The sequence below is a fragment of the Urocampus carinirostris genome, chromosome 2, assembly GCF_059441175.1.
Source record: "Urocampus carinirostris isolate Australia breed hairy pipefish chromosome 2, RoL_Ucar_1.0, whole genome shotgun sequence".
In the NCBI taxonomy this organism is placed as follows: domain Eukaryota; kingdom Metazoa; phylum Chordata; class Actinopteri; order Syngnathiformes; family Syngnathidae; genus Urocampus; species Urocampus carinirostris.
In genome coordinates, this window is record NC_142350.1 from 40,981,824 (window position 1) to 41,006,398 (window position 24,575).

At 41.6% G+C, this 24,575-nt stretch overlaps 1 protein-coding gene across 1 annotated transcript in view; it reads left to right on the top strand.

The window, feature by feature from the left end:
* The window catches only part of LOC148371902 (eukaryotic translation initiation factor 3 subunit D-like), a 30,836-nt gene extending 7,046 nt beyond the window's left edge, over nt 1-23,790 (top strand). The window contains exons 3-4 of the mRNA XM_088327705.1: nt 14,480-14,571; nt 22,608-23,790. Coding sequence (XP_088183831.1) covers nt 14,480-14,571; nt 22,608-23,790 — 1,275 coding nt within the window. The remainder of the gene's footprint in view (nt 1-14,479; nt 14,572-22,607) is intronic.
* The last annotated feature ends 785 nt before the right edge of the window (nt 23,791-24,575 follow it).

Here is a 24,575-nt window from a genome sequence, read left to right on the forward strand (position 1 = left end):
GACAACTTTTCTTTCTCAATTCAAGTGACAGATCGTCTACGCAAATGAGTTCCTACTTCCTGCTTCCCGACCCGTTTCAAGACAGTCCCGTCCCGTTTCGTGACAAGAATGTTTACACACAAATTATTATTTTTTCTTCTGGGTGGATGCTGGGTCACACGCCAGCAGCGGCGGAAAGAAGTACTACAGTAATTTCCTGTACTTTGAAAAAGGTTCACACATTTTCAAAATCTAACTTACAGCAAAGTCGAATTCTTTTTCGACATCCCTAAAAAAATGTTCGTATCTACCGTTTTACGTTCGTCAAATGGTCGTAAGTAGGGGAGCGTCTGTACCGCAAATTTGGCTACCCGTTGCTTATATTTTCAATGACCACTAAGAACTGCCATCATTTTAGAACAAGTAAATGAGGGGAAAAACACGATGGACCCTCCCTCCCCCCCCCCCTTAAAATCTAAAAAACAAATGATAAAAATTAAACTCCTTCAGCTAAACAATATGATTTTCAATATTCCACAGCAATCTCTTGGCATTGGATTTCCTTTTATTATTTCCGTTACTCATACTTATAATTTAATGTTCTTATGCATAGTGGAATTTTAGTTTGTTGTACTCTGCTTTTAATTCTAATGTACTTCGCATGCACTGAGCAGAGGTGTTAATGTTCCAAGATTGAAACACAAATTGACCACTTCTAAATATCAAAAACATACTGGTTTAAGTTAGGGCACGGCGAATCGCTCCAAATATTGATAATATTGATACTAAAAAGGTAATTGGTTTGGACCAATACTTTTGTCATGAGATTGATACATTACTCCTCTACCAATCATCTCAAAGTGCCACTTCTATGATGTAGATAGTGTAGCCCTTCTCTTTCTTACACAGCTCCCTCGACAAATCTCAATGTTTATGCCACTGATAGGCACACTATTAGTAACACTCTCTACCTGGCCTGCTTCAGCATCCAGAAGAGAGGGCCAAATTTATGCGCTGACCCTACCAGACGCTAAAATGACATTGGGAACAGGAAGCCTAGACCAGTACGGACCAGTAATTTAGCTGCAGAAAAAGACACTAGGTGTTATGCGTGGTAAAGTGGTCTGCTACTGTGGCAACACCACACATTTACATTCAAACCTTGGCAAGAAACTGTGCAATATTAGATATTTTAGTTTTGTAGTTTACATTGTTATACAGTATTTGTATTTTTTTTTACATTTTTGCTTTTTTGACTTAACTCTCTTGATTTTTGTTCCTAACGAGTACATTTCTATTATTTGTTTTATACTGTTAAAGTTTGCAATGTAGTTATTTAATAAAAAGTAAAACATTTTCAGTGCCTAAAATGTATGTGCTGTGTTCAATTATTCAACGACCATGTCATTTTCAAACAAAAATGATCGGTATTGATCAATACTACAATTTATTTACTTGGGTCGGATCAATAACATCTTTATCAGTATGACCCATTTGTATTTCCCCGTATACTTGCTAAAATCCTTTAATTTGTCGTACATTCTTTGAAAATATTGTTTTGTTTTGGATACATGGATTTTCCCGAACTGAGAGTATATGCAGCTTATTGTATCGCATTATGTTTCTTGGACAATATCACAAAACGAACCAATTTCCCACACAATGCACTAAATCTGTGTCTAACAACGATTGAATATTGTTACTTCTTTTGTTTCAAAAAAAGTGCCTGGTATCCTTTGCTCAGAGGACAAAAAAATGTGAATTGCAAATTGTAAAACCCTTCCTCTCCTTTGCAATGCTAATTTCCTGCATTAGGTAAGTGGCTCATTTTTCTGTGGCCGCCATTGTGTTGCAACACTGTTCAAGAGGGAAACAACAACAATGTGAACAATGAAGCAATGAGGCCCTCTTTATTTTGTGACTGCTTGCAAGATAAAACAAACAAAAATGAAACATAGAAGAGAAAACATCGGTTTAATTGTGTGCTAAAGCTTCTGTGATATTGTTTTTTGGAGATAAGACTCCCCACTTAAAGAATGTCACGATGGCTTTTGAATTAATTAGAGGTTAGAGATTCGAGATTTAAAGCCCGACACGAATTTTGGCCCGGGTCAGGCCTGAAATGTAAATCATTATGTTCGGGTTGGCTTTTCTCTCGCTGAATTTTCCAAAATATAAATAAATGTATGGTTGTTATGGAAATGTATTCTAAAACAATGTGTGCATACACAAGTCACCTCATTCTAAAAACGTATGGGACTAAACTCTTCTTCCAGTCATTGTTCTTCTTTGTCTTACTATCTTAAATGTGGTGTCTGTTACTGAAAATTTTCAACTTGCCGACGCCATCTTCTGGCTGAAATTATCATTCAGTCTCTGTCAAGGTCTTTTTGTTGCGTGTGCAAGTATGTGAAATTCTACGAAGCTCTCCAAAAACTCTTTTTTCTCTTTTTGGGGGTTTGTGTTGGTATTGGGACTGCATTTGAAACAGTCCTTTTCTTACTCTCAACATTTTCATCCTAGAATAAAAGAAAACTGCAAGCACATGCGTGAAATCACTCTACCACCTCCTTTTCTCCAGCGATATATCTCAGTGACCGGATTACTGAGGGTAAGATAAAAGCAGATAGGTGCGGTGGGAAAGAACATGTAAAGGCTCTTTGAAGGCAGGTGGGTATCACATACATTAATAGAGAAAATATTTAATTATAAACATTTGAAGGACCCCTCAAACTACGCACTGCACCTTTGAGAAGTTGCCGTTGTGGTTTATGGCCTAATTTTCAACCCGTCAACCTTTCAACCTTAAAAATATCATGTCAACTCTTATAAAATCAATTATGTCAATGATGGAAAATTTTGGTTTAATGTAACCTCTGCACACAGAAATATAAAAGATGTAAATGTATGTAAGCTGTGTTTGCCTTAGATTTCATTACAAAAGACAAGCTTTAATTTGTTATAAAAATCACCTCTCCTGTTTTTTTTTTCACAAAAAAATCAAACCAATTTGGGTTTGCTTCAGGTTCGGTCCTGTTAATTGGTCATGAGGTGGAAGGAATCGATCCAGATATTATTGATATAAAGCAATTACTTGGATCGGATTGATATTATAATCCTGGGATTGATCCCTTACCCCTCCACTTTTATATGCAGAAAGCACAGTTCTTCACGGTATTACCTATCGCCGTTGGCCTCTCTAAGTTTACACATTTGTGTGACTGACAGGCACACTTTTTAGCACCTCTCCTTACATGGCCTGTTGCAGCATCCTGCCGGCCGGGCAGAAGGGACGGTCAAATCCAAGTAGCCACCCTCATCAGAAGCTAAATATGACAGAGGCAAACAGGCAGCAGAGCAAAATGAGGACGCTTTTTTCAACGGTAAAGGACAGTGCTAAGTGTCATTTGTGTAGTTAAGTGGTATGCTACTAAGGCAAATTTACATACGTGAACACATACAAAAAAGTTCACCCCACATAAAGCAACAAGATGCAACCAAAAATGTAAACATGTTACTGTTCCTGAACAAAAACCTGTAAATTCGTTGTCTCTATGGTACCAGAGCTAAAACGGCTTATTTGTTACTCGGCTGATGCTTTGATCAAGTGAAGTCATTTTTTGTATAGCCCTTAATCGCAAAACGTCTCAAAGGACTGCCAAGGTTACAATTAAACCATCCAATGAACTTAAACCAACATGCTGGCAAGGACAAACTCAAAAACCTCACATGAGAATAATAAGAAGCCTTGTGAAGGGACATCAAAAGTGGTAATCCCCCTTCTGGGGTGACTAGGGTGCAAAAGAAAGACACAGGTAAGATGTAAAAATTTGTCCAGAAAGTGCATGACAGCAACAACGTCTCAAGCCTAGAAAATTGTCAAAAAAGTCCATTACAGCAACGACACAGCTTCCCATCTCTCCCGGCTGGTCGATGCAGACAATGACTAACTTAAAACATCTTTCTCCCTTATTTCACAGGCAGCGGGTAAGGACAGAAAAAGAAAAGTATGAGGTGGGCATCAATCATAAGCTATAAAGTAGAAGAGTGTCTTAAGTCTAGATTAAAAACTTCTATTGAGGTTGCAGATCTTATCTCCGGAGGCAGAGCGCTCCACAGCACTGGGGCCTGGATGGAGAATACTCTGCAGATTTCTTCTTGACTCTCAGAGTCCCAAGTAGACTAGCATTTTTGACTCTCTTGAATTTTGCACTGTAACAATGGTTGCAGTAGAAGTATTTTGTTTTTTATACTGTTAAAGGTTTATGGATTGTATTGTTTACACTATTTGCACTTTGTCACTTTATTTCCAAAATATTATTGGATGATATAGTTGATGTTAACCTTGTTATATTTGTATTTTTGTTAGATTGCTGCTTTTTATTTGACTCTCTTGTGTTTTGTTCTGAAACAGTTATAATATAAATATTTGTATTTATTTTTGTGAACTGTTAAAGCCTGGTCAGACCGTATTTTAAGGCCTAATCCAACCCGTGGAATGAATTTGTGCAGACAAACAAACACACACAGGTATCAGTTTTTGTGCCAAATACTATGCTTGTAGGTTTACAGGGATCAGTGATGTGTGGTTGAAAAATTTCAGGGCCTTGCGCTTCTCACAGCTATAGCTTCAGCAGTGTGAGACCTGCCACTGAGCAGCCTAACCTGACACTATTTATCACCGAGAGCATACAGAAGTCGATGGTACACTGCACACAGCGACACACAATCTCCCTCACTGTCGATTGCACTCTGTCTCACTTCCGACGCTTGCTGATTTCATTCGCCATCACTGTAACGTGTCTCTTTGTCCCACCCTTTAAAACAAGCGTGCGAGAATCCTGGAAGTCTTATATGCGTTTATGCGCATCATAAATCAAAATGATCTTATCCGTTGCAACGGCGGAGTCTTATTTATTGCAAGAAGTGACGATACAAGAGTTCATCCACCCCGCGCATTATCAGTTTTGTATTAACATTTTAATATGAGCAGGGATCATTCTTAGTCACCAGTGTAGGGAACTAACATGTTACAAAGTTACAGGTTCTGGGAATACAACAAACTTTGTTGGTAACTGTCACGACCAGAACGGAATCAGGACCCAATTGTGTAACGTTTACCACAAGTTTTATTGAAAGAAAGAGGAAGGGCTGCGCCCACGATCCGGTAATCGCTGGACGCGGGAGGCAAGTTTCTCTCGCAATCGGATTGTGATCCGAATATGGAAGTGGATTTTCCGTAGAGGGCGATGGCAGTGTCAGGGACGGAAAAAAGGTCGATAGCCGGGACAGGAGTGCAAAAACGTGGTCGGGGTCAAAACAAGTCGTAGCTGGAGACAAACGGGGAAATCAGGAACGGGCAGGTGGAAAAACGGGTGCAAAAACGGGACAGGCGGAAGTCAGAGTCAAAAAGGCTTGTCTTGTATCAACCGAGGTTCACAGACGGACTGACAACAGGAGAGTGACAGGACTGAGTTTGAATAGGGACAGGGAGCAAATCAGTTAGCCCGCAGCGGCTGGGGCCGAATGAGTGGGCACAGGTGATTCAAATCGGTAATCATGACAGTAACGGGTACTGTACGTGTTATTAATACAATTTTGTTACTTTACTTTCATTACCACTTAATCCGATTAGGAATTACAGCAAAGCAGTCTAAATCAAATGGATGGAAGGTAAGGTAAAAAAGGGCCGGTCTGAATGAATGTTCTTTGAAAAAAGAAATTAAAAGACACGTATAGTCTCCTGATTGAACGACTAACAGATATATAGCAATACACTGAAATAATGGCTTATTTATGAACATCAAAACAACGGCAAACAAATCAAGCAAACGTAAGCACATAATTTACAGTGAAAATTATTTTTGCAATACACTGCCAAGAGAAAAAAAAAATCGTTTGTCCCATACTGTCGACTTCAGGCTAAAAGAGCTCAAGTTGGCTGAAGAAACAAGCAACTTGGAAGCAGCAAGAAAGTTTGGTTTAGATTAAAATGTCAGACGATGGAAAAAGGATACATTACTGGAAGTTACACCTAGTTTAAGGCCAAACATGTGAATAAGGGATATCCTGGGCTATAAATACCGACTGTACCCAGAGGGAGATCTTTGAGTAGTTTAAAGCCCAGAGACTAAATGGATATGGAGTGTCTCAGCTATGTGTCCGTTTGCAAGCTCTCAAGATTGATCCAAGCCAAGAAATATGACAGCTTCCACGGTTTTAGCGGATTGGCCCATATGCGAGTACATACGATACTCTGTGTCGTGTCATTAACCCAATGTACACTCTCTGCCTACCAACACACATTAAACCACTATATTACACAGCAAATACAAGTTTTTATTTGCTCTTTAAAAACGGAAACATGTAGGGTTTTTTTTAACGTTTTTTTAATTTAAATTTCCAACATGTTTTTATATTGCATTTTTAAGATTTTTAAAAGTTAAAATCTACACATTATTGAGAAGTAATTGTTTCATGACTTAAAACTAGTAGTAGTGTATGTTGTAATCATATTTTAAAAAAACAATAGTTTATATTTAGAAGCGATGGCAAGACCAGTTTCATCGACCAGATGATGAAGATGCTGTATCTGAGTCAGCTCTGCGGGTTATCAGTGTTAGGAATTAATATCAAAATGTACCGTTTACCAAATTTTTCGAATTAGTTATCTGACTCCATTAACCAAACACAACCTACGTTCACCCAACAATTTTTGCACACTCGTTTCTTGACGGAAAAGATGAACAGGAAAGCCGACATTTCCACATGGGGGCAGATTTTATTTCATTAACAATTTACCTAAGTGTACTCCATCGAAAACGGCCGAATTAGTGTCGTTGGGGTCTCTGGGAAGCCCTCCTCTGAAGTCTTTTTGCTCTTTTTTTCTCCTTGACCCACGTCTCCCCGCAAGATGGTGTGCAGGCTCCCCCCATGGGCTTCATCTCGGATTCATCTCGGAAAAGAGCGTTGCGACGTCTGGAACAACCAAAACAACACAGAGCGTTTCTACGTCATCAGGGCCTTTCTGCGTCTGGATGTACTGATTATCTTATCAGCCTTATGTCCCGTTCCCGTCATTCCTGTAAACAACATTATCTACTAGGGTGCCCTGACATTGCACCACAGCCCACCCAGTGAATATCTTTTGCATTAAATGTAATTTGTATTCGATCATATAAAATCCTTTATAGTCAAATGTATAAAATCCTTCATCAGTAACCATGGGAACCATCTGTTTGATGTGGGGAGGCAAACCATACTAAAAATGTTTAGAGAGATGGCTGCCACCAGGCTTTACATTCCGTGGGAAGTGGTACCTCAAGTTAGGGATCCGAGAACCATAAATCTGACTGGTAACGGACTTACTTTTGAAATACAATAACTTATTACTGTTCTTCAGTAATGCGCCTAACACTGTCAATCATATCATGCAGAAGCTTTCGCCATCCTTACACCACCCAGTTGCCTCGTGGGCTTACATCTGTTTGTGATTGCCATGCACGACGTAACACAACACTCACCCACACTCCAAAGTGTCACAGAATCCCAGTACGACAAGGGATCGACACCACGTAGTTTCTGTCAAGGTCTCGCTCTTTACCACAACCGAAACCTCCTCCATCCCAGCCCACACCTTTTTAAATTCTAACCCTGGTAACGTGGACAGCTCATAATAGCAAACATGAATCTGCGTCTCCCATAGCTCCAAACAGATGCTGGCTGTCCATAAATCACATGCCTCCATTTTGTTGGGGAGAACAAAAAGCGTCGTTTCCGTAGGCCTGGTAATAATCCCGTGCCCCATGTTGTGTTTTGTCTCTCGTCTCCCCTCTCCTCTGTCACGTTACGACTTCTCCGCACGCATAACAATAGGGGCAGTCAGGTGATGAATATTTGTGTCCGGTCTGCCGTTAAGATTTCATTAATCAAAGCGAGACTTGAGAGGAAAGTAGCGTACCTGGTTGGCCAGCAGGCACTAGGCCCAGTTTACAACCTCCTGGGGATGACTCGCTTGCAGCTTTGTAAGGACCGAGGCTTATTTGTTGTTTAGCTTCTTTGGATTTTTTTTTCCACACTCTACTCTTTCGCTTTTCCCTCAAGACACAGTGCTGTGAAACATGAATTGCCCCCTCCTGATTTCTGTGTTTCTTTGCACATTTATACTTGCAGTATAAATATTTATACAGACGCTCCCCTACTTACGACCATTCGACTTACGAAAAACAGTACATATGAACATTTTTTTGGGGTATCGTATAGGACATCACTGTAGTGCTTCTTTCCGCCGCTAACGGCATGTGGCGCTGTGAGAGGGAACCCAGCATCATACCCGAAGAAGAAATCCGCTTCCTCTTCCTAGTTTGTGTTTAAACAGCACGCTAAAAACTTGGACATTTATTTCATTGTTTATTATCTCGTGCATCCATTCAATAATGTTGGTGTAACGTGTAAAGAAGAGGCTTGCCGTTCCTTTTGAAATGAAAGTGGAATAAGAAAGCTTGATGCGGTTGAGAAAATGGTCGCAACCCTTTTTTTTGGCAATTTTTTACCACGGAGGAGGAAGTCGCCTAACTCTTGAAGCTCATCTCCAAAAAGTAAATTAAACTCAACTTTATTTATCTTTATAGAGCATATTTCTTTAGGAAATGTTTATTTTTTAGTACAAAACAATACAAGTTACTTACACAAGCCTTAAACATACTTATATAAACCTTAAACATACAAAATATAGCCCTGAAGCAACATACCAACGATTTCAACTTTCAAACAATCGTCAGAAACGTATTTTGTTCTTAAGTAGGGCAGCGTCTGTACTTATTTTTTACAGTGTTAAAGTTTGCATTGCAGTTGTTTATAAGAAACATATCTGGTCGCAAGTATCTTTGTGCTGTGTTTATTGAAATTATTAACAAACTCAAGTGGGGTGGTGTTGGTTGTTTGATTTTTCAATGATCATGAAATTTCCGAGGTCAAAGTATCAGATATGTATTGATTCAGACTACACAGTATCGAGTTGGATCCGATTTATACCAAAACTCCCAATATCGTCCACCCCTCATCTGATTTTTTTCCTGGTCTTTCCCCAGTGTTATTTTTTTCTGATTTTAAAGTATTTGTCCCAATCCTGATTTCTGTGGGTTTTGGAAAAGTTTTGGATCATTAAACAAATTTTAATAACACACAGAGAGTGGCCAAGGAAATACAAAATTCATTCTGAAATGTTGATTCCATTTGTTAAGACACAAAAACCCGAAACCTATCTAGCCCTATGTGAAAAAGGTAATTCCCCCCTTTACCCAACAGTGAGTTGGACTACCTTTCACAGCGATAACAGAAATTAAACTTTCATAAAAAAAAAAAAAAAAAATGGTATGCGTCTTTTACAACGCTGTGGAGGAATGTTGGCCCACTCTTCTTTGCAAATTTGTTTTAAATCTGCTATTTTGGAGGGTTTTCTAGCATGAACTGCCGGTTTAAGATCACACCACAGCCTCTAATTTCAATTTAAATCCAGACTTTGACTTGGCTACTCCAGAGCCTTCATTTTTATTTTATTTTTATCTATTCACTGGTGGACTTGCTGGTAACTTCGATATAGTTTTTTTTACAGCAGGAGTGGAGCGCAAGAGCATGTTGAAAACAAACTGGTGGCTACTAGGACATAGGTCCCCTGAATCCCCAAGTCTATAGTATCAAGTACTTGCTAAGTTTGGATAATATTGCTACTTGGATTAAACTACCCACATTTACTTGGGAAACATTTTGATAAAAATAAACATAAGCATACTGGTTTCAAAGTTGGAGTCAGTTTTTTTTCTTAGTATTTAAAGTTTTTGTCATCACCAATGGGAACAATTCGTCAAATACGAAAACAAATCCACTGATCAGTTGTAGTAAGGGCAGCACGGCGGCGCAGTGGTTAGCGCTTGTGCGGCACAGTTCATGTCATGGGAACCTCCTGCGTGGGTTCAAATCCAGCTCCAGACTTCCTGTGCGGAGTTTGTATGTTCTCCCCGTGCTTGCGTGGGTTTTCCTCCGGGCACTCCCACATTCCAAAGACATGCATTTCAGGTGAATTGGCCGGTCCAAATTGTCCCTAGGTGTGAATGAGCGAGTGAGTTGTCTGTCCCCGTGTGCCCTGCAATTGGCTGGCAACCAGTTCAGGGTGTCCCCTGCCCACTGCCCGAAGATGACTGGGATGGGCTCCAGCCCCCCCGCGACCCTACTGAGGATAAGCGGTACGGCTAATGAGATGAGATGAGATGAGTTGTAGTAAGACTGTGCAGTAATGTCAAGATACTGCACTTTGGTTCCTGTTTCTCTGATGGTTCCCTTTCTATCTATCTCTCTCCTCTCCTTCTCTCTCTTGTCCCTCTTGACCTTACATATTTGGTCACTCAATTTTGTCCTGTAATTTTCATCCTCACAGCAGCTGTCACTTGTCTTGATTTCCCTCCAATCACGACACTCCCTTCTCACTCTTTCAAAAATGTCGCCTGGGCTCTGTGCTAGTTTGTTGTCTTCTTTGTCATGTCCTAAACACTCTTGTCTCAGCCTTTTTCTCATCCCAGTGTACCGAACCCTTGCCTGCCCTTTCAGATGGCGAGTACCTCCTGACAAACTCTTTGACTGACACTTGAGCTGATTGGGTTTACTGGAACACTTGCATCTTAGACCACAATTGTTGCCTCGCTACCTGACTTCCCGTGTTCTTGAATAAAGACCTCCGTTACTACACTAATTTTGTGTTTCTGCACTGCACTTCCACACAGCCCTGAATGGGTACTAGACAATTTCATAAAATGTCCGCAGGGCTTTATGTATTTTTTGAAATTGAGTCACAATTTTTTAAATTCATATTCTTAAAAGAACGTTAATCCTAAAATTTACAGGATTCAGCACATGAAGTACATAAAATAGCTTCAAGACCTTGCTCATCAAAGATTGTGTTCTTAGTGTCTTTAGTTGTCTTACTAAGGGACAAGGCTTCCGATGGCTACTAATGTGGATAATGGTGACAATCAAGAGTTAATATTTATTAGTTCAACAGATGGTTGAGTGGGCAATAAGAAAGCACAAATATGAAACATTTGGCACGTGCAAAATCAATGATGAGCAACATCATAAATATCATCGATACAACTTGATGAGATCGTCCGAGACGACACTCCTGTTGGATTTCATGATCGCGACTGCGCTGAAATCTGGGCGGTAGCTTCAGTGATAAAATGGAATTATTGGCCTTGGCTCTGCAGCGTGATAAGGCAAAAGTGTGTCGTCTACAACACACGTGCTTTAGAATTCCTTAGCGCATATGACAAACATGACCAATAGGTGGGCTGCTGCAGGGACACGCAGATAGCTCTTTTTCCCAGACACCATTTCTTTTTACGGTGCTGGTGAGCGAGTAACAGATGGAGAGACAGAGCGCGGGGATGATGAGAACGTAAAATGTGCAACGTTTACTCATTCGCTTCTTTATTGTTTTTCACCGCAGGAGTGGAGCGAGAGAGCGTGCGGAAAACAAACGGGTGGCTACAAGGACACGGGCCTCCTGAGCCTCATTCACCAACCAATCGGCCTTGATAAGATACAGAAACAGCTGCCGAGGCACACTCTTCCCTCTCACTCGGTTTCCATCCTTCCATCTTCCCCATTCGCTTGCTCACTGTCAATCAATTTGTTTCCTGTATCTTTAGATTTACCCTTCTCCTTCACTGGTTACACTTTCCCATCTTTTCTTCTTTGCAAAGCTGAGCAGTGATGGATAGACATGCACCATTGTACAGAGGAACCTATTTGGACTTGCGTGTCAGCCCATCTTTATCAAATGTTGCAGAGGTATATTCTCTTTCTATGCTTCATTACTCTGGAATGGAGAGCCCTGAAATGTTTGACTGCTCTGTCTTACCGCCTCAGATCCCCCTTCCCCCCTATACCCTCACATTTATCGGCCGTGAGCCGTAGCTTTTGCGCTGCTGAGTTAGTATGAGATAGTTCCTCTCACCTTGTTGTTTGGTTATCGATTCTGCTGCCCAGACTAAGGAGACTAAGGACCCCTTCCCTGCCTGGCCGTGGCGCGTGGCAACAATCCACCAGACTGAGTCGCCATTGGCTAAGCCTCAATGAGGTCTCTGCCAATCAAAGAACTACTTGACAGGCTCCGTTTCTGAGAATGACCTCAGGATGACATAGATGGAATGGCATTAATGCAATAAAGAGCTTGATAGTACAATACTGTAAAGGGCAGAGCAACATAAAGACGCATCGATCAGAGCGCGAGGAGTCTAAATTGAGGTGTTACGCTTGTGGTTGAAAGAGGGGTCAACTCTCACTAAATTGCCTTCGAGGGAAAAAAAAACGGACTCTCCAAATACTTTGTGTTTGTTCCTGAAAACACTACATAGAGTCAAATAAATGGGTGTGGTCATGACCAAATGCAAAAACAAACACAAAAAGTTCTTGCTGCGTCCATTTTTAGATTATTTGTTACACGTTAAGCTTTTTCCGTCTTCGCAACATTGCAAAGATTCACCCGATGATGTCCCAATCTAATGCTTTGACTATAATTCATGCATTTGTTACATATCTTCTCGATTAGTGTCACGTATTAATCTCTGGTCTTTCGATGTCTAGCATCTAAAGTTTGTCTATCTATCTATCTATCTATCTATCTATCTATCTATCTATCTATCTATCTATCTATCTATCTATCTATCTATCTATCTATCTATCTATCTATCTATCTATCTATCTATCTATCTATCTATCTATCTATCTATCTATCTATCTATCTATCTATCTATCTATCTATCTATCTATCTATCTATCTATCTACCTTGGTCATATCCCTCAAGAGGGGTGACCAACAGCAAGACAAACACATACAATAACAAAGAAAATAAAAAAGGAAAAAAAATAGCAACAAACACACGCAAAAATTTTGGACCATGGCCAACCCAAATGCCCAACCAAGTTAGGCACCTCGGCACCTAAATGGTCATGCTTTCGTCCCTCCAGATGAAACGGGACACAAAAAAGCGGCCATATCACTCGGGTCAGGGTGACACAACACACTCTTCTGTTCAACAGCAGGGCCCGACAGCTTTCACTGGTTTACCCCTGCCGCATCATACAGGTGCCCTTAGAACGCCCCCAAACATCCCACTACCCTTTTAAAACACCTCTTTTGACTAAGGCGGGGGTTGGCAACCTCAGGTGCTTTTGCCAAAATGTTTACAAATTGAAAAAGATGCGGCATGGAAGTATATGTCCGTTTTAATATGGTGTCTGTCAGAGGAATAACATGTCACAAACACTTGTAACATTTTCCAATGCTTTAAAAATACATACAATAAATATTACATGTCAACTTGAGTTGTAACGATGAGCTGGTACTAGCTCATTTTACCTAGCTTGTTTTCTTCTCTCCCGCGCCCCCTGTGAAAGAGTTTCCTTTTAAAGGGGCCGCGTTACAAGCCGGGCTGGTAGCAAACCGGGGTGTGTGTGTGTGTGTGTGATCTGCTATGACTCCTAAAGGTAAAGAGAGAGTAAAATAACTGCACAAACATCCATTTTTGAGTGTATTATGGGATTTTCTTTTCTTTACATTTTCAACAGTTTGGTATCTTATTTTTATAATGGTAGGCTGTGTTTTTGTTGCCCAGATAAGGGGCACATGATGCACGCTTGTTGCTCTTTTTTCCGAACCTCAAAATTACGATGACATAAAAAACTGGATTTTATCAATTGCATTTCTTTAATTTGATCAGAACAATGAAACATAATATAATGATTTAAAAGGTATGGTGTGTAATACTTGACCCTTGCATCTTTATGATGCCGTGAAAAAATATTTTTTGCAGTTTTTTGTGACACAGGCCCCGGCAGTATTATTTCAGACATTTTATCAAATCATCTAACATCACACAGTGAAATAAGATGCGCTGAAAAACTAGCTTTTGTCTGAAAAGCGGGTTAGCGTTTTTGTTGAATTAAGGTGTGGTTCTCTTGAAAATTATATAAAAAAAAATTGCGATTATGCCAGGGCGGCACGGCGGCTGAGTGGTTAACGCGTCCGCGGTACAGTTCTGAGGTCATTGGATCAAATACAGCTACTGGCCTTCCTCTGCGGAGTTTGCATGTTCTCTCAGTGCATCCGTGGGTTTCCCCCAGAAACTCCGGTTTCCTCCACCATTCACAAAAACATGTATTTCAGGTTAATTGACCGATCCAAATTGTCCCTAGGTGTGAATGAGTGATTTGTCTGTCTTGGTGTACCCTGCAACTGTCTGGTAACCAGTTCAGGGTGTCCCCTGCCCACTGCCCCAAGACAGCTGAGACGGGCTCAAAAACCTCTGCGACCCTACTGTGGATCAGTGAGGTCCAGATAATGGATGAATGGATGAATACTAATATGCTTCTTTGGATCAAAAATGTACCTGACCTCTGTTCTTTAGCTTATAAGTAATGCTGACCTCCTACTCTCGTTTTTTAGTCCTTGAGAGAGGCGGGCCTGGATGTTGCACAGTGCATGCATTCCCAGCCATCCTACCGGCACTTGGCAGTCATTGAGAACCTGCTGCATCGGTAAATATTTTGAGGCAAAACATGGACCTTATCTAAACTACATTTAATGTCAATGTGTATTGTCTGCGGATTCCCTTTAAACATCTATTGCAGCCTGATCATCCTGGAAGGGGGATTTCCTTATGTGCGCCCACTTCTCAAGGTCTCTTTATTTTCTTCATGCTGTGGTTTTTGAGTTTTTCCTCGCCCTCAAGTAGGTTTCGGATCAGGGGATGCTGTAAGTGTGATCTGTGCACCCCTTTGTGACTTTTTGTTATCAAGCACTTTACAAACAAATGGAACTTGATTTTTATTTTTTGTATTTTTGCTCATTCATCCTGAAGAACATTTGTGAGGTCATAGATCTATAAGGGTGAGCGTCTGGGCCTGGTTTAAGATCTATTTTATGGTTCATTCTAGAGGTGTTGATGAGATTAATACTAAAGATCTTCCAGATGAAACCCATTGCATTGTGCTTCGGTTGATATTTCTTTATGCAATATGTCTCAGTTGTACAGTTCCAGATCCATGTGTCATGATTACTGATACAGGGCATCTGAGTCTGCTCCGTTGGCGCGAACAGCCGCGGATGCTGATTGGCTGCTTCCTCTTTTTTAAACCCCCATTTTCCTGACAACACTCGTCCGATCGTTTGTGAACCTACGCTACACGCCAGGCAAACTTTTGTGACTCCTGACTCTATCTCGCCCTGTTCTCCGACTGGCTGCTTGCCAGCCAGTCGCAGGGAACACAGAGACGGACAAGTCACTTGTTCATTCAGACATAGGAACAATTCGGACCGGCCAATTAACCTGACCTGCTGACCTTTTTCTGAACCCGTTTACGTTTTTGCTCCTCCGCCCCGGCCATTGACTTGTTTTTTCCTCGCTATCGACTTGCCACTTCCGCGTTCCCAGTGATCTGATACACGTGACCGACGATCCCCAGATCGTGGGTGCAAGTCTTTTCCTCTTTCTAAATAAAACTGAGTAAAACGAACGCATTTGGGTCAGATAGTCAGATAGCAGGAGCAGGAAATCGGAGCGTGGTTGGTGGACGGAAACGAGTCGGGCAGCTAGAACGGAAAATTGGAGCACAGTCGGAGGAAGGAATCAAGTCAGGTAGCAGGAACAGGACATCGGAATGTGGTCAGAGGAAGGAATTAAATCAGGTAGCCGGAGACGATCGGGAAGCCAGGGCAGGCGAGTAGGATACAGGATAGGACGGGACAGACGGGAGCCAGAGTCAAAAAGTGCTTGGTTTGCATGTGCGGAGGTTCCCTGACGGACTGACAAGGAGAGAATCAAAGTGTTGAGTTTAAATAGGAGGGAACTAATCAGGAAACGAGCAGCAGCTGGAGCCAACTGAGCAGGCACAGGTGAGGGCAATGGGCAAATCATGACAATATCTGCTATCGACCTACTTTGCCACTATTGAGAAACTTCAAATAGGGAGGGAGAGAACATGATAACCCAAACGCTGCCCTTATGAAAACATTAAAAGAATCAATTCTCAACTCCAGTTTAATTTTTAACACTTTAATCATCATGGCTGGTTACAATGGAGAAAAAGTAATAATGATTATTTTAAATGAAACAATTATTAGCCAATCCATCAGTAGCAGTTTCCTGATTGCAGGAGGGGGGACAACCACCAAAACATTCTTTGCAGTGGTTCTCTGTGCAGAATTTCGAATTAATTTTAAGACATAAAACATACTTGTACCTATTTGCCAAAAGACCAATAATTAATGTTCAGATGTATTGCTTACTTTGAAATTGTTCCGGAGTCGAGAGGAACGAATGCTCTTGCGTGAGCCCCATTTGTATCAAACTGGCCTTTCCCCAAATAGCCTGTTTAGTCCTTATGATCCAGACAGGAAAAATAACGTGGGGCCGCTTTGGGATCAAAGAAACAATGTATAACCGTAAAAAAGCCATAACAAGGGATTTTAATTGCATCTCGGCTAAATGCCAGGGCGCCCCAAGACGCCTGCTCATCATCATCATCATCCTTTTAATGCCAGTCACTGTCAGTCTAACAAACAAAATCAAATTTGGACTTCTAATACTTGCGGGATTAATATGTGGCAGATTTGAACAAATCAATGCAGTCACAAACTTGAATCAAATTACCTTTAAAGGGACAGTGTGTAGTATTTGACCACAACTGAAAATGAGTTTTACAAAGCACAAGGGAGAATACAAACTATGGAGACTCAAAGGGACCAAACAACACAATTTGTTTGGATCAGGGGATGGTGTAACAATAGTCTGTGGTTTGCAATAATCTGTGCACTCTGCAGCCCTTTGAGACTCCTTGTGATTAAGGGTTATACAAATAAAGATGACTTTTGAACAGCCTCTGCAAAGTTAAAAAAAATCAAAAGATAACAGGGCAAAAGATAAAAGGAAGAAATAAAAAGTAAAAAGGCAAAGAAACAAGGGAACAAAGAAAAAAAGGGGAATTAAAAGAAAGACGTAAAAAAGAAATGGATAAAAGACAGAAAAAAGAAAAGAGCAAGAACTCATAGGGAAAAAAGAAGAGTAAAGAAAAGAATAATGAGAAAAGGGGATACAATCGGAAAAGGGAAAAAAAAAGAAAGAAAAAGGGGGAACAAATAAAAGAAAAAAGATGTAGGGGAGAAAATATAAATTGAAGAAAAAGACAAAGAAAAAGGGAAGAAAAAATTAAAAGAAAGAAAGTTGGTTAAGAAAGAAAGAAGAAAAAAGGCAAATGAAAACATCGAGGTATGATGGAAAAGAGTAAGAAAGGAAAAAAGAAGAGCAAAGAAAATAATAATGAAAAAATGGAAAAAGATAAAATAAAGAAAAAAGAGAGGAACAAGGCAAAGAAAGGGTGTAATAAAAAAAGATACTAAGAAAACCAGGAAAAAGAATACAATGAAAACGAAACACACAAAAATGCAAAAACTATCGAGAAGGAAAAATAAATAAAGAAAGAGAAAGATAGGGGAAAAGAAAAGAAAAAAGGAAAAAAAGGAAAAGATAAAAGGAAGAAAAAGAGAGGAAAAAAGATAAAAAGGAAAAAGAAAAAAAATAGAAAATAAAAAAGCGGGGAGAGAAATAGACCAAAAAAGGAGGAAAAAAAGTAAAAAAACAAAAAAATAAAGTAAAAAAAGAGTTTGACACCCCTTGCTTTAGAGTGTCTGATCATCCGAATAATTACCCATTTCGCATAATCGCGTAGACGGATGAAAAACAGAGCAGTCGAGATGACATGTGTTCAAAATATTGATACATTCAAGAAGGGTATCATCAATATATCGCTTTCATATCCTTGACAACCTATAAAACACATTTAACCTTCAAGGCTGTTTCTACAAATGAAATTGCACTAGTGCAAAGACGGGGGGTTAAGGGAAAAAAAACCCGACAGACTCTTATTACCAAAAAAAAGATGCCTTTTCTCCGGAACAATAAGCAGTCCTTGAACTCGACATCATTAAAACGAACGCCATCATTTCCTTTCATTAAGATGACTGTGTGCAGACGCACATTGCAGAAGGAAAGCGAAACTGCGGCAGGAGACTCATTTAAAAAAACGCCTTAATCTGGAAAACGATTCCTGTGTTTCTCAGATGTTCTATCGTCCCATCCTTGCATGAGAAATGCTTAATAGAGCCGTAACATTTTGAGGCATTTAAATGAATCCTTTCTAAAAAGTAAAAAAAAGGGGCCTGAGAGCTGCTGCTCTCCTGCTTCCACTTATATCACCCATTTCTTTGGTAATGAATGTTGAAGAAAGAAAATGAAATTTGGACATTTTCCCTGCATAAGTTTGTGTGTTCTGTGTTTCTGTAATGCCCCTTTTCTCTTCCTGTAACGAGTACTGTCATTATTGTATGATGCGTTACTGCGTTACCACACTATTCATTAAATGCATGAAGGATTTTATACATTTTACTATAGAGGATTTTATACGATTGAATACAAATTACATTTAATGCAAAAGATATTCACTGACTGGGCTGTGGTGCGAGGTCAGGGCACCCTAGTGGAAACTGTTGTTTACAGGAACAGCGGGCACGGGACGTAGGGCTGATAAGATAATCAGCACGTCCAGACGCTGGTGACGCAGAAAGGCCCTGATGACGTAGAAACGCTCGGTGTTATTTTGATTACCCCAGACGTCGGGACTCTTCTACGAAATGGTGACGCCCAGGTGGCTTTCTCGGCGCGCCCATGGGAGGAGTCGGCACACCATTATGCGGGGAGAAGATGACCAATAGGAGAAAACTAAAGGACTTGAGTAAAAGGCTTCCCAGAGACTCAACATCTCTAATTCGGCCGTTTTCGATGAAGTACACTTAGTTAAATTGTTGATGAAATTAAATCTGCTCCCAAGTGGAAATGTCGGCTTCCTGTTCAAGTTTTTCCCTCAAGAAACGAGCGTGCATAAATTGTTCGGTGAATGTAGGTTGTGTTTGGTTAATGGAGTCAGATAACTAATCCGAAGAACTTGGTAAACGGTACATTTTGTTATTTAATTCTCAACATGCCATCCATCCCATCCATTGTCTTCCGCTTATCCGAGGTCGGGACGTGGGGGCAGCAGCTTTAAAAGGGAAGCCCAGACGTCCCTATCCCCAGCCACCTCCTCCAGCTCATCCGACGGGACCCTGAGGCATTCCCAAGCCAGCTGAGAGACATAGTCTCTCCAACGTGTCCTGGGTCGCCCCCGGGGCCTCCTGCCGGTGGGACATGCCCGGAACACCTCCCAAGGGAGGCGTCCATGAGGCATCCTTATTAGATGCCCTAGACACCTCAACTGGCTCCTCTCACCGCGGAGGAGCAGTGGCTCTACACCGAGTCCCTCGCGGATAACTGAGCTTCTCACCTTATCTCTAAGGGAGAACCCAGCCACCCTGCGGAGGAAACTCATTTCGGCCACTTCTCAACATGCATAACATCAATTTTTTGTGTCATCTGATTGATGAATACCCCTGCATCACTCACTATGAATTTTGGCATCAATCAAGAAGCTGGGACGGGAAAACGAAGCGTGATCGTGGATCGGAACAAGACAGGTAGCCGGGACGGGAGGACGAAGCGTGGTCGGGGATCGATACAGGAAACAGGGACCAGGCTTGATAAAGGTTGCCAGTACAGGAGAACGGAGCTTGGATCGGAGATCGATACAGGAAACAGAATCAGGCTGGATACGGGTAGCCGGGACAGGAGAACGGAGATCTGGGATCGATACAGGAAACTGGTTGGGATCAAAACCAGGACCTGAGTCAAAAGTGCTTGCCTTTCATGCACTGAGGTTCGCAGACAGACTGACCAGGAGTGAACGAGAATGACGTGCTTAAACAGGAGGATAACTAGTCAAGTCAAGTCAAGTCATTTTTATTTGTATAGCCCTAAATCACGAAGAGTCTCAAAGGGCTTCACAGATTGTTACACTATATTACACAAACTATTTTCAACCGACAAGAGGAGTAGGTTATTCGTATGCAATGGAGTAGAAGTGAGTTTTAAGTTTAGATTTAAACATTTCCACTGAGGTTGCAGATCGAATCTCAGGGGGAAGAGCATTCCACAGCACCGGTGCCCGGATGGAGAACGCTCTCGAACGAGCAGAAGACTTCTTTGCTCTCGGGATCATCAGAAGACCAGCACTCTCAGATCGTAGGCTTCGGACCGGGACATAGTGGCAGATCAGATCTGAAAGATAAGAGGGAGCAAGTCCATGTATGATTTTGTACAATACTAAGAGAACTTTGAAGTCACATCTTTGGCTAACTGGGAGCCAATGCAGGTTAGCCAAAATCGGTGTTATGTGATCGTACTTTTTTGTCCTGGTTAAAAGCCTCGCTGCGGCATTTTGTACTAGCTGAAGAGACTTGATTCTGGACTTCGGGAGACCGGAGAGTAGTGCATTGCAGTAATCGAGACGGGAGGTAACAAATGCATGAATTATTGTTTCCGCATCAGACTGAGACAGTATTGAACGGATTTTAGCAATGTTGCGAAGATGGAAGAAGGCAGTTCTAGTAATTTGCTTTACATGCATCTCAAAGGATAGATCAGGGTCAAATATGACACCTAAATTTTTAACTGAGTCACTCTGTGTGATGTGACATTTGTCAATGTTCACAGCAGTTTTTGAGAATAAGTCCCGGCATTTAGAAGGACCAATGACTAACATTTCGGTCTTTTCAGAGTTAAGACGCAAGAAATTGAGTGACATCCACTCTTTTATCTCAGTGAGACAGGCCTCCAAATTTCCACAGTTTAGTGTGGAAGATTCCTCCAACGGAAGATATAGTTGAGTGTCGTCTGCGTAGCAATGGAAGCTGATATTGTACTTGCGAATAATATCACCTAATGGAAGCATGTAAATGTTGAAAAGTAGGGGGCCGAGCACTGAACCCTGCGGAACACCGCAGGTAACATTAAAGGGCTCAGATGTCGTTTCACCATATTTAACACAGTGCGTCCTATCTGAGAGGTAAGATTTGAACCACGAGAGGACGGCTCCTGAGAGACCAATCCATTTTTCCAACCGTTCTAGTAGGATATTGTGGCGCACTGTGTCAAAAGCAGCACTAAGATCCAGCAGCAGCAAAAGTGATGAAGCGCCAGAATCCATTGACATTAGGAGATCATTTGTTACCTTGATCAGAGCTGTCTCAGTAGAGTGGTTAGCCCTGAATCCTGATTGCATGGATTCAAAAAGGTTATTCTCCGATATGAAAGCATTCAGCTGCTGTGCCACTACTCTTTCGAGTACTTTAGAGAGGAAAGGTAGGTTTGACACAGGTCTGTAATTACTTAATATTTCTGGATCAAGGTTGGGTCGTTTCAGTGTGGGTTTAATAACGGCGGACTTAAAAGCTGCTGGAACTACACCTGAGGAGAGTGATGTATTTATAATATTTAGAACTGAAGGCCCAAGGACACTAAAAAGACTTTTAATAAGTGAACCTGGGAGCGGGTCGAACTGGCAAGTTGTCGGTTTGGCCGCATTCACCACTTGTTTGAGATCATCAAGTGACAGTTCACTAAAACCGGCCATTTTCCCAGGGCAGCCACCCTGTCGTGTATCTGTAAATTTCAGTCCTTTAATACGTGTGGTACTAACAATATCTTTTGCAATTTCTTCCTGTATGCATTGAATCTTCTTAGTGAAGAAGACCATTAACTCCTGAGCAGAGTGTGTCGAACTGTCTGCGATAGGCTGTTGCCTTGTAAGCGATGCTACAGTGTCAAAAAGGGCTTTGGGGTTGTTCTTTTGAGACGCCTTTCATGCACTGAGGTTCGCAGACAGACTGACCAGGAGTGAACGAGAATGACGTGCTTAAACAGGAGGATAACTAGGGAATGACTGGCAGCTGGGGCTGAAAGTCAGCGCAGGTGAGGGCAATCCACAAATCATGACACACTCCTATATTTGGTAACTTGCACTGGCTCCCAGTCTGATTAAGATGTGACTTTAAGGTTTTCTAACGAACATACAAAAGCAGAGACTAATCTCTCTGATTTGATTCCCCCCTATGTTCCTGCACAGAGCCTCCGCTCGGTAAATGCTGGTCTACTTGTGACTTCAAGAGCCAAGAAGAAGTCTGCAGGCTCGAGAGCCTTCCCCATCTGGGCCGTGGAATGCTCTGCCTCCGTAAATAAGATCTGTAACCCCAGTGGAAGTTTTTTTTATCTGTACTTCCAACTCACTTTTATCCAATAGCTTATGATTGATGCCCACCTCATTCATTTCTTTTTCTGTCCCTTCTGACTGCCTGGCTGGTGGTGATACGAGGGAGAAAGATGAATCAAGATGAACAAAAGCCAAGTGACTCAAACCAAAAAAGCAGCAATGTAACCAAAACACAAATACTATATGACAATGTCAACAAGAAAGTACCCTGCATTGCACAACATTCTACAAAGTCAGTAATGCAAATAAAGTGTCAAACGTTCCCTATAGGTTTTATTACCATAGTGGCAACAGATTTACAGATTTATGTTCAGTAACTGTAAAACAGTTACATTTTGGTTGCAGCTCTTTGCTCTTTTTTTTCCCACGTGTTTCAGCAAAGGAGACCGGCTGGGAAAGGTCGCTGACTGGACAGGAGCCACTTACCAAGACAAAAGATACACAAATAAGTACTCCTCTCAGTTTGGAGGCGGCAGCCAATACTCTTATTTCCATGAGGAGGACGAGAGCAGCTTCCAGTTGGTGGACACGGCCAAGATCCAGAAGACCGTCTACCAGAGGAACCGCATGAGATTTGCTCAGAGGAACCTTCGCAGGGACAAGGACCGCAGGAACTTGACGCAGTTAAACCTACAGACACTGCCCAAGAGTGCGAAGCAAAAAGAGAGGGATCGTATGCGCCTGCAGAAGAAGTTTCAGAAGCAGTTTGGTGTGCGTCAGAAGTGGGACCAAAAGTCTCAAGCTCAGCTGAAGCCCCGAGATTCTTCAGTCGAGGTGCGCAGCGACTGGGAAGTAAAGGAGGAGATGGACTTCCCGAGACTAATGAAGATGAGATACATGGAGGTGGCCGACCCTGTAGATATCGAGTGCTGCGGCGCCTTGGAGTATTACGACAAAGCCTTTGACCGCATCACCACTCGCAATGAGAAGCAACTGAAGAGCATCAAGAGGATCTTCCATACTGTTACGACCACTGATGACCCTGTCATTCGCAATCTGGCCAAGACCCAAGGCAACGTGTTTGCCACGGATGCCATTTTGGCCACCCTGATGTGCTGCACTCGTTCAGTCAACTCTTGGGACATCATCGTGCAGCGAGTGGGCAACAAGCTGTTTTTCGACAAGCGAGACAACTCTGACTTTGATCTGCTGACTGTGAGTGAGACTGCTAATGAGCCGCCTCAGGACGAGGGCAACTCCTTCAACTCGCCGCGCAACCTTGCCATGGAAGCCACCTATATAAACCACAACTTTAGCCAACAGTGCTTGCGCATGGGTGGAGAGCGCTACAAGTTCCCCGCTAGCAATCCTTTTGTGGAAGAAGACATGGACAAGAGCGAGGTGGCGTCTGTTGCGTACAGGTACCGTCACTGGAAGCTTGGAGATGACATCGACCTGATAGTCCGCTGCGAGCACGATGGTGTGATCACAGGCGCCAACGGGGAAGTGTCTTTCATCAACATCAAGACACTAAATGAGTGGGACTCAAGGCATTGCAACGGTGTTGACTGGCGCCAGAAGTTGGACTCTCAGCGAGGTGCGGTTTGTGGTGATGGGTGACTAGCGAGAACATGTGAATGTGTTCTTGACTCTAGCCACCTCCCACTAGGGGGATATGGCTCTTACATATATATACTGGTATATATATATATATATATATATATATATATATATATATATATATATATATATATATATATATATATATATATATATATATATATATATATATATATATATATATATATATATATATATATATATATATATATATATATATATATATATATACACATGGGCAGTGGTTCGCGCGTGTGTGGCACAGTTCAGATGTCATGAGATCAAACCTTCCTGTGTGGAGTTTGCATGTTCTCCCCGTGCTTGTGTGGGTTTTCTCCGGGCACTCTGGTTTCCTCCCACATTCCAAAAACATGCATGTCAGGTTAATTGACCTGTTCAAATTGTCCCTAAATGTGAATGAGCAAGTGAGTTGTCTGTCTCTGTGTGTCCTGCAACTGGCTGGCAACCAGTTCAGGGTGTCCCTTGCCCACTGCCTGAAGATGCCTGGGATGGGCTCCAGCACCCTCGACACCCGACCGAGGATAAGCAGTGCAAATAATGGATGGATGGATACATTTACACCAGGATTGGAGAAAAGGCCTTGGAAAGTATCCACTAATCAGGAAGGAGATATTTGCGTGGTTTGAAAAGCGGAGACGAAATGGATATGGAATATCTCGGCCAAGTCCTTATTTGCAAGCTCTTAAGATTGCACAAGCCAAGAAATAGGAAAGCGTCATTGCTTCTACAGGTTGCTGTACACATTTTCTTCAATTACTTTTATT